General features: G+C 38.6%; 1 protein-coding gene across 9 annotated transcripts in view; it reads right to left on the reverse strand.

The window, feature by feature from the left end:
• The window catches only part of MATN2 (matrilin 2), a 69,840-nt gene that overhangs the window by 52,858 nt on the left and 965 nt on the right, over nt 1-16,017 (reverse strand). For all 9 annotated transcript variants that reach the window (XM_059484538.1, XM_059484598.1, XM_059484573.1 and 6 more), the window contains exon 2: nt 7,027-7,188. In XM_059484538.1, coding sequence (XP_059340521.1) covers nt 7,027-7,159 — 133 coding nt within the window. In that variant the 5' untranslated portion in view covers nt 7,160-7,188. The remainder of the gene's footprint in view (nt 1-7,026; nt 7,189-16,017) is intronic.

The following is a 16,017-nucleotide window of genomic DNA, read 5'->3' on the forward strand; positions in this document are numbered from 1 at the left end:
TGCTTTCACGGTCAGGAGGACCAGGGAGCAGGTTGTTTTCCTTGCAGGCAGTGGAACACCTGCACAGAAGGATAAAGTATCCTCATACCCCCAGGCATATGACAACATGAAAATCTACCCACCACTCTCTGACAGAAACAAATGTTATGTGCTCTCAGCTAAGGATAGCTTACACCCATGAGAGATGAGGAATTCATTTTCTGAGCCACGATGAAGAAACTCGTGGTACGCACAGTAATGCTACTTTGTATCCTGTTCCCACAGCCAGCCTGGAAGCACTTACTCTGTGACTGTCTTTTCCTGCACTCACCTGTAAAACATCAAATCACAACCAACATGAAAAAGGTGATTGTGTGGGAGAAGGTGATCTTTTTAGCTTTCTGCTTGAAGATCTGAGACTCCTATCTTACCTCAGCTACTTAGGGTGTTGCTGGTGACACAGAAATTATTAGAGAAAGAATGGATACAGAAAGTAAACAATTGTTAGTAGCAGCACAGACAATCTAGAGAAAAAATGTGACCTTACTGAGTTTGTGGTGTCTTGCTTTCAGGACATTAGCTTAACCTTTTAAAAACTCTTATAGATGCTTTTTATAAGTTGTCCATGTATTTGTTTATGGGGAAAGCTGTTAGCAACCTCAACATTACTCATTGATCAGCTGACCTGAAACCACATATTTCTATCTATTGGTAACAGTCTAAGAATTAGATTCTTTTCCAGAACAAATTCAGAAACAGCATGAGGAGATAATGCTGTATACCATTCCCCCTGTCTCCCAAAACATGTGGGACATCATGTCCACTGGTGAACCAGCAGTTCTTCTGATTCAGCAGTACTTAAATAAGATGGTGTCTTCAAGGTTCCAAAGCAATTTAAAGTATGTTGTCCTCCTGCACAATAATGTCTGATCACCCACTCATGCCTATAAAATGAAATGTTCTTGAAGTTGTGCAAATACTATTTCCATGAATTTCAAATTAATTTTGCACATATGTACTTTTTAAATTAAGAAGGCAAAGTGCTCAAAATGAAGTCAAAACCAGCACACTGCTGAATATCAGTGTTCTTTCTTTTGGCATGATTTTTCTTCAAGATATAATACACAGAGGAGGCTTTGAGCTCCTTGAGAGTATACTCATAACAACAGTTTTTTTACTCACAGTAATGTTCCTCACTGAATTTTTTCAAGGCAAACTTTTTTTCAAACAGAAATGGTATTTCACAGTAATTTGAGGGGGTTGTAACAAACAAATTCAGAAATACAAAGATCATTTGATGTTTAGCTCATGACTCAAGTTTTTTTCTGTAACAGCAGATATTCTTTCATCCTGTGGAAATAGTACAAATTACCTTTAAAAAGGGAAAAGAAGAAAAGTGGGTAGGGGAGGGGCAAATTAAAAATAAGAAAACAAAACAAAGAAAGATGAGAGGAAGGAGGGAAAAGGCTTTGATAGAGGAAATACACATTAAAGAAATACAATGCAATTTCTTTTGATGCTGGAAATCAAATTATACTCCATGTAATTTAAATTACACAAATACCCCATAGGTGACTTAAAAGTGAATGTGATTTTGACACATGAAAATTAATAATGAATACAAAAGTTGGCAAGCAGAATGTTGTTCTGTGGTTAAAAACTGCTAGCACAGACCAAAATCCAAACTTTCTGATCTCCATGATAATTGGCTACAGATGAGCATACTCAGATCAGAACATAAATCCCTGAGGTCTGTCACGGTCCCAGCTAGTCCCTCATTAGCTGGGGCTGTTTAAGGGATAACAGCTGCTGCAGGAACAACTGGCTGGGCAGGGATGTGGCTGCTGATCAGATCGATCAGATCTCTCTTTCTCAGATTCTGGGATCACTGTGAGGGGCTGGGGAGGCACAGCCTTAGCACAAACCATGCTACCAAGCCTCAAAGCCACAGAGAGAGGATGTTCTACTGTGGATAAACCCTGGAATCTGAAAAAGCAGCTACTGGGGGGGAGAGGCCAACAGCTGAGAGATAAGGATGAAAGTTGAAATTTTGAGAGTCAGAATAAAGTTCATGGGTGACCTCTCAGCTATTGAAACAAGCACTACTGGGAAGCAAAACACACCATTGCTAATATTGCCTTGAGACACAATGATTGCAGTATCTATCTACACACCTCCGAAGGAAAACCCAGGAGATTTTGCTGTCTGTAAAATGCTTTGCTTGCTCTCTTTCTAAATATAATGTGTTCCAATTTATATGACAACATCATGCTTTGAAGAGAAAACTGATAGGTAAATAAATGGATAGGTATTTGATTACCCTGTATCCTTACAAAAGCTTGGCAAGGATTTTGCTTGTATTTTAACTACTTATGTGGTAATTCAAAAGATGTAATTTGCAATCACTTCCTACCTTCATCTGCTGCATGGAAGAGTTTTCATCTCCCCCAGTACCATACCAGTACAGTATGTCTAGCACATGATGTAGTTACTGTGACAAAATTCTCATTTCAATTGCAGTACAGATTTCAGTTACAATAATTTTACTTTCTGACAGGATTATATCTGAGGACATAAAACTTGTCAGGCTTGCATTTATGTGAAGAAATAACACATCCATACGTTGAGGCTGTGAATTAGCTCCTTACAGCAGAAAGCATCCCACATTGGCTCAACAGAGCACATTAGTAGAATTTAGAGATCTCTGGTCAGCTCTTACTGTATAAATATACAATTAATTAAACCAAAATTAAACAGGAATCTTATCTGCACTCTACAGAAGCATGATGGGTTGGGCTCACTTTTATCACATACTTTTCCTTCTAATCTGCTGCTAAAATAACTCAGAATGTTTAACCTGATAATGTCTTCAGCCCTAAAGTTACCTACACTCAAGTTTAAGAACTGGGTTGAAGATAATAATCCTTGGATTAGTTTTAACTGGATGTAGCAAGTGATTCATAAACTTAGTGAGTGTTCCACATAGTTCCTATTACTTCATATTATTAGTGGAATCATACATATACAAGCAAGAGACAAATCATTGTATATTTTGTTGCAAAATATAATTTAACGCAGACAGAGGCATTTGCATTTTGCAGCAGCTTCCACTGAACAGGAGCCAAGTACATTTCCTTCTTGGCCTCCTTTCCTTTCTGTTTTAATTTTGTGCAGTATCTGTTAATTTTTTGTTGTTTCTTCTGGTATCATGTAATATCTAAAGGAAAGCCCCCTAAATTAGCTTTTCTCCTTACACAGTTATTTTCAAAATCATGTAGCTGCATGTTTCATATTCCTAAGGAACAGAAAGAATGTTATGGCTTAGAATAGTATTCTACATTCTAGCTTTCACTGTATTCACTACAGCTTTCATGCATTCACTTCAGATCTTTCCAAAGTATGCCCACATGAAATGAAATACATGCCAAGTTTATTAGAACAGAGTTAATCAAGAAAAAAAGCAAACACAAACACTTGTGGGTTTTTTTTTCACAATGTGGGAATTTTAATTTGCTTTGCTTTGTCATATATTATTAAGATGCAGTAGGGCCAAAGTCCAAAATCTGCTTCAGAAAAAAACCCTCCCAACTTCAAACACCAAAAAGGCACTACATCTTGGATCTACAAAGAATGGATGCATGTTGCTTTTAGACATTAAACCTGCTGAAGGGTGCTGTGGACCTCTCACTGGCCTTGCAAACACGATATGGAAATCACCACTCCGGACAAATGGCCTTGCTCTTCATCAGTCTGTTTAGGTGCAGAAGGCCATTTCATTATGCCTGAAGGGAATCAGCTAATCTAACAGACACAATTTTATCTTTATAATCATGTAGCAAGCATATCACTGCTTTTCTTTAGAAAAAACCAAAATATTATTTTCCTTTCACAAATCAGGATAAGCCAAATTTGATCCAAACTCTGGATCAAAGTACTGATGAAGGGAAAAAGAAGGCAAAATTTAGTTCATATCTCAGAAAAGGGGAAAGGTGACTGTTATCTGCAACAGAAAAGAGAAACTGACAATCCTACATCTTTCTGTTGTTTCACAAGACCTTGCACAACTATGGAATCAATTCTTTAAAACATAAATACAGCTGCATGAAAACAGCATCTTCCAGCAGTAAAATACAAATTTTTATTACTTGAAATACATGCATATCTAATATGCTGCAAGAAAGACTTAAGAAAATGTTAAAAGTTAATTAATTTGGCATGATTGACAAGTTTCTAATATTTGGAAGTCTGACTCAGCGGTTCATAAAAGAAAAACCTGCAAAGGAGTCTGGTTTTCAAGGGCCACATAATGAGAGTTCCAAAAACTCTATTTCCTATATGTTCTTGAACAAGATATTTTAGCTCTTTCACAGAAATGACTAGCTATAGCAATAATCATTTTAAACAGCAATAAGCAATGCAAAGACCTGCCAAATTAAAACAACATGCATTGAGATTTAGTTGAAAAATTGAGGAATAAGAAAAATATATATCTTTTTAGACACAGCTTATTCCTCCAGAAGACTTTGTTAAAATGTATAGGCAATTGGACCTAACAAGACTGTTAAGAAATCTATGAAGTATTAGTGCATGGCTGATGAAAAATTAAATCCACCTAACCTGGATCTCAAAGTACTTTTCTCTCTATATGGACAATCCCACAGAATTTTTCATCCATTCCATTTTACTTATTTAATTTGTCAGTCTCCTAGAACAATGACTTTTCTTCTGTACTTGGAAACTGCTGTTATTTTACCAGTAAATAGTTATCACAGCAGTACACTTTTATTTTAAAAATGGTGAAAAGAAAAGGAATAAAATTATTTTGATACTGCTATACTTACATAGCATAAACTTTCATTTTAGTCCCGAAAAAGAGACTTCCATCTAAAAAAATCCAACTCCCAACCTTAATTTTTATTACTTTTCCAGGTACTTGTTGGTTCTTTGCAGCTAATTTGCTCCATTTTGCCTGCCAAGCAAGTCTTTACACAACAGCAGCAATTGTCATCACCACCACTACTTATAATATGCACACTACATAGAATGTGACAACTTCTAATCCCTGTTAAGTTGCTGGAATTCTGGAGGGATTTAATTAAGTCTATTACTTGATGTCACTGAGATCGTGTTTTGGCCCTGTTCACTCTCATGGCATTTAAGGAACACTCAACTTTTCAGCACAGTGGCACTTTACATATTCTGTTCTTTACAGAGAGGCTTGTTTTTACCATGCCACTGTTTCTATACGTTGCTGCACATAAGCAGGTGACCTAATTTCTTGGAACAGAGAGCAAGACCCAAGAGTCTGACTCCAAACTGCCACATACTTTCATGGGCTGGCTCAGAGAATGTTCCAAGTTTTTTGCATCATTTAACATCTTGAAGAGGCTCCTTTAGCCAAAACTGTTTGCATCCTGCATATGCCAAACTGAGTAGAGATCCACTGGTTTCCAAATGCAGGGACCAGAAATCTCTTGGCTTTTGAAAGAAGAAATAAATAATTTATTCTACACGTTTTGGTTTGGTAACCCTTTCATATATTTTCCACTATTTAAATTTGAAAGAGGCTATAAAAGGAATTTTTTAAAAAATCACAGGGAAAATGGCAACTAAGGAATGTGACACTTTCTGTTTCTCCACATAACACCTTGTCTCTGCAATCATTTTCTAGAGACGGGCAGTTTATTTCTTAAAGTAATAAGTTCCCTTAGGGTATTTGCTAGGAATCCTAAAATATTTGGGAAGAGCTCCTATATAATCACATTTTAGAATTTATGATTTTAGAAAGTTTGGGATTCTTGTTAAGTAAGGTGTGAATGTGAGTATTTCTTTTTGTTGTTCTATATCCATGGTTTTTTGTGAATTAGATCTCCAGAGCTGTGGTTTTCAGCATTTAGTAGCAGAACCCCAAGTGTTTCAGGACGGCATCTATTAGTTTTGAGAAAGATGAATAAGAAATGGAAATCTGTTATCTTTTGTTTTAAATTTGCCCAATTTAAATGTTGAATTGAAAATCAACATTTTAAAGTAACAGATTGTAAATGGTACTTTATGGAGTTTTACATCATGTAAAGGATTGCATTTTATTTAGACAAGCATTTCACTGATAAAATTTGGTGCTCTTCTCTCTATTCCCCCATATTCTTTCTTTCTTCCTGATGTATCTTCTGCAGGACATTTCACATTCCTCATGTTCACTTGGGTTAGGTGACCTTTATGGAGCCCACTTACCATCCCCAGTGGCTGCAGAGAGGTATCTGATGAGATCTACTACTGATGTGAATCAATTAATCCCTAATGATGGGCTGCGTCCAAACCCCATCTATGCTGTACTGTCATAACCTGACAATTACTTTAAACAATTAGCAAAAGACAGTTATTCTAAGTCACAAACTGTTAGGAAATGAAAAAGTTGACTGCTTGGTGATGCACAGGTGATGACCAACAATAGAGAGATGAACCTTATATTTTAAAACATGACAGCCCATAAGCTGAAACTGATACATCCTGTCCTAAGATTTTTGGCAAAGGAGGAAAATTATAAAAATTATTCATTATAAAATAAGCTACTCATTATGAATAAATCTGACAAAATAAAAGGATTATCATCAATAATGTAATGACAAGCCTCATTTCAATAGCCACAGATTTCTATTCAATCATCTTTATGCACATTACACACATGTAGACAGGTTAAATTTCCAGCATGGTTAAAGGTTCGTTTGACAGAACCTCCATGGACCAACACTTATTTCCTCTAAATACTGAAAACAAAGTTGTTTCTTTCTTTTTCAAGCCAACAGTCTGGTAGCAAATATTTATTTAATACCACTTACATAAAGTAAATCTAGTACCCCAAAAGTAAATACCTTCTTTCAACAGCTGCTGCCTGGTCAACAAACTATCACATACCTGCTGGCAAATGAAAATCTCCTTTTTGTTATAGACTAACTCAGCCAAGGTTTGTCCAGCTGCTTATGCCTTTTATCATTTGTATTTGAGACGGTTTTTGGTAGTGGTGTTTGGGGTATTTTGTGTGTAACTTACCCAGCAGAGATTGTGTGTTAACATCCCTTCTTCGAGTAAAATGTCTTCCAGAGAGATCCTTTGCCATGACAGTGGAAAGCAGAGCGTGTGCAAATAGCAGAAGGAAACATGCAACCATTTTCTTCATCTTCATGAAACAGAGGGACACACAAGGATGTAAAACTGCAGGAGGAGGAAAGGAGATAAGTTCTTTGATTACATAAAAAGATGCATTCCAACCACATCAGTCACCCAGCAGCATTGCTTCCCTTCCATCACATACAAACATGCAGACACACAGGCACCAAACAATACCTACAACTTCAAGAAATAAGGTTTACACAATAACACAACAGTTGGCAGTCCCAGTGTAGCATTTCTAAGTTCTGTTAGTTGAAGTCCATCATCAACACTGACAACAATTTACAATAATCAAGTATTTTTAAAGTAAGAAAAGGAAGTTTTTTCACTCAGCCTGTCAGCATAAACAAGTTTCAGGAGGACACAAATATATTTTTGTTATTCCACACAGTGCTCCTTCGCAATTTTTTTTAGAAGTTTAATGGTTCTGTAGTCTGAGGGATTCTTGCTGCAGAAAATCTTGGAGAATTAAAATAGAAAGAAGAAAATATATTTCAGAAACAGCAAATATAAACGTGAACTGGCAACAACTCATGCTTACTTTTCAGAAGACAGTCCATGGTTGCTAACATAAAGATGTCAGTGCAAGATTAATCTTGCTTGTAGGAATAGACTCCTGAGGACTGGCAAGGAGCTTGCCATAGGTTCTGGAGCAATTTTATCATACAGAAGAACAAATTGACAGCCAAAATTCCTACATTAAGAGATTATTCCTGACCAGGAACTTGTTAATGCTCTATAAAAAGCCATGGCTAACTCTGCCACAAACAGAAAACAAAGACTGACATGCTAGAGATTCATTTTCTGGCTGTGCTCCCCACTGGTGGCTTCCTCAGACGGAGGCTCCTTCTATGCTCCCCCAAACCTTTATTGCTGTGGTTGAGAGCACCCCACAGGAGATGGATTCAGTCTTGGAGTGGGTGATAGGATGAAACTTAGTAAAGAGCTCCCCTAGGTGTGCAAGAGATGGATAGAACTACCCACTTTCATAACAAAGAACTGTTTTAACTGAATCTAAGCGGAACTTCTGAAGCAGTGCAAATTTTAACAGTTATTCTTGGTGAAGTAACTAAGACTTGAAAACAATTTTAACAGGGCCCTAAATCTAACAAGCAGTTATGTAACAGAAGGCAACTCAATGCTTCACTTCTGAAAGATAATTCATTTTGTTTCCCACCATGAACTATTCACTGACAGAAAGGAAAATTCTGAATATTTTCTCTCTAATAAAGATATCTCATTCATTATTTTTCAGTCTTTCCCACGCAACCATTACACATTATGTATTTTTCTGACTATCAATCTATTTTTCCTTTTGTGTATCCTACTCAGCAGCCCCAAATGCAGACACAATGTTCTGGTGCATATGCCAAAATGAGTCCTTGCACTCAAAATGCCCACACTTACTTCAGTGTTCAATATTATCCAGTAATGGGCAATACATGATTTAAGGACATTTGAACTAGGAAACAAATGGAAATACCTGGTGTTTATAAAAATGGCCACAAAATAATTAAATTTCTGGGCATCTGGATGGTATTGCTAGTGTTTTTCCAGTGTTCTAGTTAGAAACAGATGAACACTGGAAACAGCGCACACACCACTGGAAATGGGACCATGTTTCCCTGGAGGTAACAGTTGTTACATCTGGAGATCACCAACCCCAGGTATCGCCTCACTCCTCGGAACACCAACACAGACAGGAATTCTGTGCCAGGGGTCTCCTCCGGCTCAGGCCTGTTCATTCAGCACACGTGGCAAATGGACCCCAAGGACACATGCCAGTTCTAGCACTGATGTTTTAGAAAATCAGAAGCCATGCTGTCACAGGGTGTCACCGTCATATTTTCTGCAAAAATCCCCTTGCCCAGGATTCTTGTCCTGGGAAGCTGAGAAGCCTCAGAGAAAAAGGAAAACAATATTATCTCATTTGCTTCTCCTGTGTTTTTCTGCTTTGGAATGTGTTTGGAGATTGTTTATCCAACAGGTGCATGTTTCATTGGTTTCATGTGAATTGCCTTAATGACCAATCACGGGCAAGCTGTGTCAGGACTCTGGAAGGGGTCATGAGTTTTCATTATTATCTTTCTAGCCTTCTGTAAGATCCTTTCTGTATTCTTTAGTATAGTTTAGTATAGTATTCTTTAATATAATATAGTATCATAAAATAATAAATTAGCCTTCTAAGAACATGGAGTCAGATGCATCATTCCTTCCTGCCACAGGGCACCCCGCAAATACAAGATCAGGGTTAAAGAGAATAGAGAAATGTCCTTGTTGCAAGGCTGTTACAGGATCTAGGTATGAACAGAATGCTCAGGAGGGCTTTCTGGCTCTTAACTACTTATCAGAGGCCTAATTCATCCCTCCTTTCTCTTCACCCTAAACAGCCGTGGAAAGGGCACAAAACTCTAATAAATCCATTTTAGCTGTGGCTGATGGCACGTTAAAAAACCAAGTACAATGCAGCAGAGCCTTCATAAAACATTGCTAAACAACCCAGTAACAGCATGATGCCAAAGGAAATGGTGGTAATACAGTGACTCAGGACAGTCCCACCCCAAAATAAACTCTCCTACATTCTGACACTTAAAATACTTTACACCTTTGCAGCAATTTTTGATATTTGGTCATACTTACAAATTCCCTAGACTCATAGCTGTCCATAAGCAACTCCAGAAATAAGAAAAAAGAGTGTTTGTTGTGATTTGGAGTCTTTGAATTCTGTGAGGAAAGTGTTTACATAGCATTCAAATATATGATTAGATGACCATATAAACTGAGTAGTCTCCATAATCATTCATTAGCTGTCACTGAATTCTGGAATACATTAAATATTTTCAATTTAGTCTAATTTTTACCAATTCCTTCGAAAAGTAAGGTTGGAATACTAAAGAAACAGAACCACTGAATAGCATATTGCTCAATAGTACTTACTTTGAATTCAGAAACTTTAGATCCTCAGATCTCAATATCTCAATATCTCTAGTCTGACAATCAGAAAATAAATCTACTTAGAGATCCACCAAAAAGGATCCAGCTCTTGCTAAAATAAAATCTACTATGAACACACTCCTACCCTCACCAACAGTGTTTTAAAATACTGTTTTAAACAAAAGCTATACTTAACAGCAAAGAGGTTCAGTTACTTCATTTTCAGTGAGAAGGAAAAACCAAAAAACCCCAAAGCCAAAGGCTGTATGTGTGATAGCATACACTGATCCAAGCCTGCTGTCACCCCCTCATCCACACTGAAAGCTTCTGTGCTGCTTTCCTGGGGTGATGACAGCCTGGATTGGGTGCTTGGCTCTGGCTCCAGGTACACATTTGTGTCCACTGCTGCTTTTACATGACCAGTCTGTACTGTGGTTGCACGGCTGCTCCTCATACAGTCCTCCCAAGGTTCTCTGTTTATCCTCTGGGCCTTCTGCAAGGTCTCCTGTCCTCACTCTAGAAGCTGGATGGTGTTTACTGCACCACGCTTGGTATTTAACACCTCATTTTTCCAGCAGGCTAAGCTCTTCTGCCACAGCCCTCTGGGGCTGGTTAACCCTTGCTCTACCAGCTGAGAACACATTCCCAAAGTACCAAAGTTACAAAGTCATATTTTTGTGGCTACCTGGTGAATGTTTTTCAGGTACTGTGATTTGAGCTGTCAGCACTATACCATTGGGAACTAACTCCCCATGGCAGACCCAAGACCAAGTCACTGCAAGACAAACATCCTGGACAGCTCAAAAAACCAAAACCAAAAACAACAGCAACACAAAAACCCCAAAAACCAAAAACCCGAAACCAAAACAAAACAAAAACACAAAAAAAGCCAAAAAACCAAAAAGAACAAACACCCCAACAACAACAAAAAACCCCAAAACCAAAAAATACCCAGCAAGAGGAGGTTTCCCAGTCCATGGGGCTTTACCCGGTTGAGCACCAGATTCACCAGCTTTCAGTGCTCCACTCCTCTAGCCACAGTGAGAGGAAGAAGAGTGGGGCTCTCACAGCAGCCTTGGAACACTCAGTGCAGCACAGTGCTGTGCTGGACACGTGAGGAAGCTGCTAACAGAGAAGAGACAACTGCTGCTCACAGAGGTACAATCTGGTGAGGGCTGCTGGCCATATCTGCAGCTGTCTAGAAGTTTTGTATAAAAGAGGAGATTTTCCCAGAAGATGGGCTCCTTGTTCTTTTAAGGCTTCCCTCATTCCCTAACTGGCTGCTAATCAAGAGCTGAATATTGCCATGGTGTGTTCTTACCAATTTTACCTGTGCTAGCTTAGCCATATACCCATGCACCAGAGTAATTTTTCTTATGAACTGTTCTGGACTTTCATGAACCACAGTGTAGGAATACTAAAAAATAAAATTGAGATTTCCTCTTTAAAATAGCTATTTCCTTTGTTGGACAGCACTGAAACAATACAAGCCTGTTTCTCTGCTTTCAAATATCTTTCCATGGAAGTCTCCTTGAAAGGGATTGATGGCTGTTTAGGGCAGAGACATTACTGAATATTCAGTGTCAGTGGTAATAAATCAGTGACCTTCTGCACTGCCTGTTGCAGGGTATTAATATTTGTCCTCTTCACTGTGATACCTCTTAAATAATATCAAGGGAAAAGAGATGCTCTGTGGCTTATGCCAAAGTCAGTGTCCTCCCACCTCTTACCACACTTCAGGAAAATTTCTTTTACAGAGAAGCAGAAAACCCCTCCACTGGCCTGTAAGATCACCTTTTTTTCACTCAAGTACCTTAAAATGTACCTGTCTTTGCTGAGCAGATCATGCTGAAAAACAAATTGGAAAACAAGTAATATGTTTCAGCTCATACCTTCTGCTCCTCTGTATGGTCTCCCTCCTTGTCTTGTAGTTCAAGTTTTCTTCCAAGGCTAAATCAGAAACATAAACTCCCCAGATCCCTGCCTCTCCACCTTCTCCAGCTACCAGCAAAACTGGCACAATACACAGAAGGGGAAACACTCAACAGTTACGTGGAACATCAACACCTGCAAACAGTATCCCCCTCTTGAACCTTGTATAATTTCTCATCATAGATGGGAGGGAAAAAGAAGACAAAAAAAGCACCAGAGGCAACAGTTTTTAGCACTACAGAGGTTGCCTTTGGCTTTTCTTGTTCCCTAGTTAAAAGTGACAGCCATTTACTCTCATTAAGTTTCCAACAGACCTAACTTCAGTGTTTCTAAGTTATAAAGAACATAAGTTCATAGAAGAGAACCATTCTGAAGTTCTTTCAGCATTCCTTATTATCTCCCCATTTTTAAGGTAACAGGAAACTGTGATCAAATCAAAAACTTTCACTGAATGTAAATGAACTGCAAGCAATCTATGTGAGTCAATAAAATCAGTCTGTTTCCCCAGTTTAGCAAACATGGTGAGTTACTTGGAAAAATAAATGAGGTCTTATTACATGAAAGCCACAAAATACCTCTTTCTCAATCCCATCATCTCAGAAATTAAAAAAAAAAGGGCTGCAGGCACTGTAAAGCCCTTCTAACTATCAGTTACAATATATTCCAAAGTACTTCACTATTCACAAGCCAGCACATGCATTACTAGTTCACTACTCATTAAAATCACTGTGTAGTATGGGCATCAGGACACAGAGTATTAGTAATTTCCTCTGTCTTTCTGGACCAGTTGCTGACACTTGCAGTTTCCAGTTCTAAAAAAGACCTATAGAGGCCCACAGAGTCCAACATCACAAATCATAATTATATATCATATATATATATATATCATGTCCCTAGCCATGCAGGTGTTGTGTGGGGGCAGGTGGCCACAACTGGGAGGGTGATATTTAGCATACCAGCAAGTAGCACCGTCCTGCCTTCATCATTACAAAGGAGCACTCCACTGTCACCCTGTTTCATCAAGTGATGCACTGGATTTTCTGTAACTCCTTGCTGCATAAGGAAGCCTTCACCAGGCTTAGCAACACAGGACAGGTAGACACCTATTCTAAATCATGGCTATCAATAGCATTTCACCAATAGAGTTAAATCACCAAGAAGAAACAGAGTTGCAGGTGCTGTAAATTTGTAAATTCCTCACATGCTGCTCAACCCTGATGGCAGGCACTAGGTGCCCATGAACCCGGATGCCCATGAACACATAACTGCACCATGTCCTGCAAAGCATCAGAGCAGTACTCACTTGTTAAAACATTTTTTAGCTCCTTTTAAGAGGCTACCTTGAGCCATTTGTGCTGTCAGTAGTATGAGATAGATCTGGCGAACTCATTATCTGAAAGTCAATTAGTAATTGTGCTGTATTCTGAGACAGCCAACCCAATTACAAACAGTTTTCACAGTAGCACAGCAAGCCACCACAATAACAAAAGGAACTCTTGACTTGGCAACACCAGTCTGGTATCAATCTGAAATAATGAGTGTCCAGACAGCAGGAGTAACCTGAACCTGCAGTGGATTTAGGACCAGAAGTTGTGTACTCCAGTGTGAGAAGACTGGGACAAATTCTTTGGATGGGTCCATGAAGCTTCATGGCCACAGGTTGTTTTGTATCTGCAGTGGGACACAATCCTAGCCTGTGACAGCAATGTCTGTTCCAGACATGTCTGCATAGTGGTGGGGACAGGGTGACAACCACAGACTCACAAAGTCTTCCACCTTTGTCTCCCATGCTTCTATACAGTCCTCCTCATCCAGCACATATCCCTACCTTGGCAACTAAAAGGATATTCCAGTGCTTTCTGTACTGAGAGATGCCCCTGCCTTGCATAAGAATTGGGCTGTGGCTGAATCTCCACCAGCTATTTACTCGAGCTGCTGCTAAAAAATCCCACAGCGCAGCTGTAACTTGGACTAATAAAATCAAATGTGACAGTGGAGTAAATTAACTTCGATTGTGAAACAGTACAGGGAAGACCCAAAATGCATTAAACAGCAGCTCCTAGAAGGGGAGGTGAATGACATTTGGTAAGCAGCCAAATAATCAGCCCAGAAACCCAACCCTGTACAGGATACCCATGTGCAGAGCATAACCCAAGGTGCTACAGGACCCAGGAGGGTAACCACATTCTGGAAGCTGTCCAGAGAGTGCTGGGGATGGGGAAAGGACAACTTGTCTACCCAAGCACAAAGGCCAGATAAGCACACACAGGAATTGATGAGTTCAGACACCAAAATATACAGCATATCAGAAAGAGCAGAGATCAGCATTCAATTTTACTGTCAGATGTAAATATCATAGTGGGACTGCTACACAACAGACGACTTTGTTATTTAATGGGCTTAGAGTATATGTACTACATATATAATTTAATTTTCTACAGCTCTAATGAAATGAAGAAGACTAAGGGACCTGTTGCTTAATTTAAAGTCATCTGTCTCAATGACATACAGACTTCCTGATATCACTGTTGTAAAATGAATAACCTCTAAATCATATAATGATAAAATATTTAGGTCAGAAAGGACCTCTGTAAGCCATCAGGTCCAACCTCTGCTCAGAGGTGAAGCTGAGGACCATTTCAGTAACTTCTCATCACATAAAAGTTAATGGTGGCGCTATAGAACAGTACACCCATAGTATGGTTTACTCTGCATAGTTTCCAGTGGTCAGACAGCAAGCTCTAGCAGTGGGAATTCTTATTTTATGACAGCATCAATCCCCATGCCATGATTTTCTTCAGTTGCCACTTGGACAATAGACCTTTTCATTATCTTGTTCTTTTGAGAAAGACTCATTTGCACTTTCTGGTACTGAATCTCATCTAGACATCAGAGTTTCCACAACACGCCCAGAAAAGTAGCATGGGAAAACTGAGAAAATTCACTTTTACCATGCACAGCAAGTATTTAAATGAAAGCATATATTATATGACATATTATACACATGCAAGCTGCTTAGTTTTGTCTCTGAAGTAGTCACAAGCCACAACAGACTTAACTGCAAACAGAAAGGTTTGGGAGAAAAAAAGGATACAAGGGTTCTGAAATTTATTTGTGAAGTTCCACTGACCCCAGCACCAGCACCACTGTAAACCAATAATTTGGGGATTAAACCCTCTCCATTCCAAATACTCTTTGTTCATAAGGAAAACACTAACAATGTATAAACACTAACACTGTATAAAATGAGCTTGTTAATGATACCCACAATATAATTAAATAGTGTTTACTGTTTTACCTTCCAATGGAGATGGTTAATAAGTCATGAGAGAGTATTTAGATCTGATTAGCCTTTCTGTAGTTTGCCTAGACTGACTAAAACATCTTTCACCATCACAGCTGGGTCCCCAAGCCCCAGCTCAAAAAAAGTAGAATGTGCATTCCCTTGTTCATGAGAAATCCCAGTGAAGTCAATGGAGACACATAAAGTAATTAGGTGTCAATATTGAGTGCAGGATTAAGGATCTTAACTGCAGCTTTGAGTAACTGAGTGCTGCATTTTCTGAAGATATAAAACAAATCAAATTTAATCTGATGAATATCACAGTGATACACATTACATGAGGAAAAGTTTAGAAAATCTCATGCTTAAAGCTGAGACATCTCCATGAAAAGTGTAATACTCCAAAACTATTTTGTAGATTTTGTAGAATTTAATGGAAAAGCCATATGAGTATTTTATTTAGCTCTTGATTTAAGGCAAATTTTTGATGGGATACAGTTTGATGATTTCTTCTTGTCGGCTGCTTGACAGAAAGGCAGCTGTAACATGTAACACAACATGTCACCTTTTCAGACCTCAGTCAGGATCATTCTCCACAAACAAACCCAAGCATTTAGGAGCTATTACATAAATCAGCAGGTTGCATTCTTTTCTCTCAGTCAACAATATTCTACAGTTTAGCAGTGATAGAGGCCAGTTTGACACAGAAAGGACTGCCTTCT

Source organism: Ammospiza nelsoni, chromosome 1 (genome assembly GCF_027579445.1).
Source record: "Ammospiza nelsoni isolate bAmmNel1 chromosome 1, bAmmNel1.pri, whole genome shotgun sequence".
Classification (NCBI taxonomy): Eukaryota; Metazoa; Chordata; class Aves; order Passeriformes; family Passerellidae; genus Ammospiza; species Ammospiza nelsoni.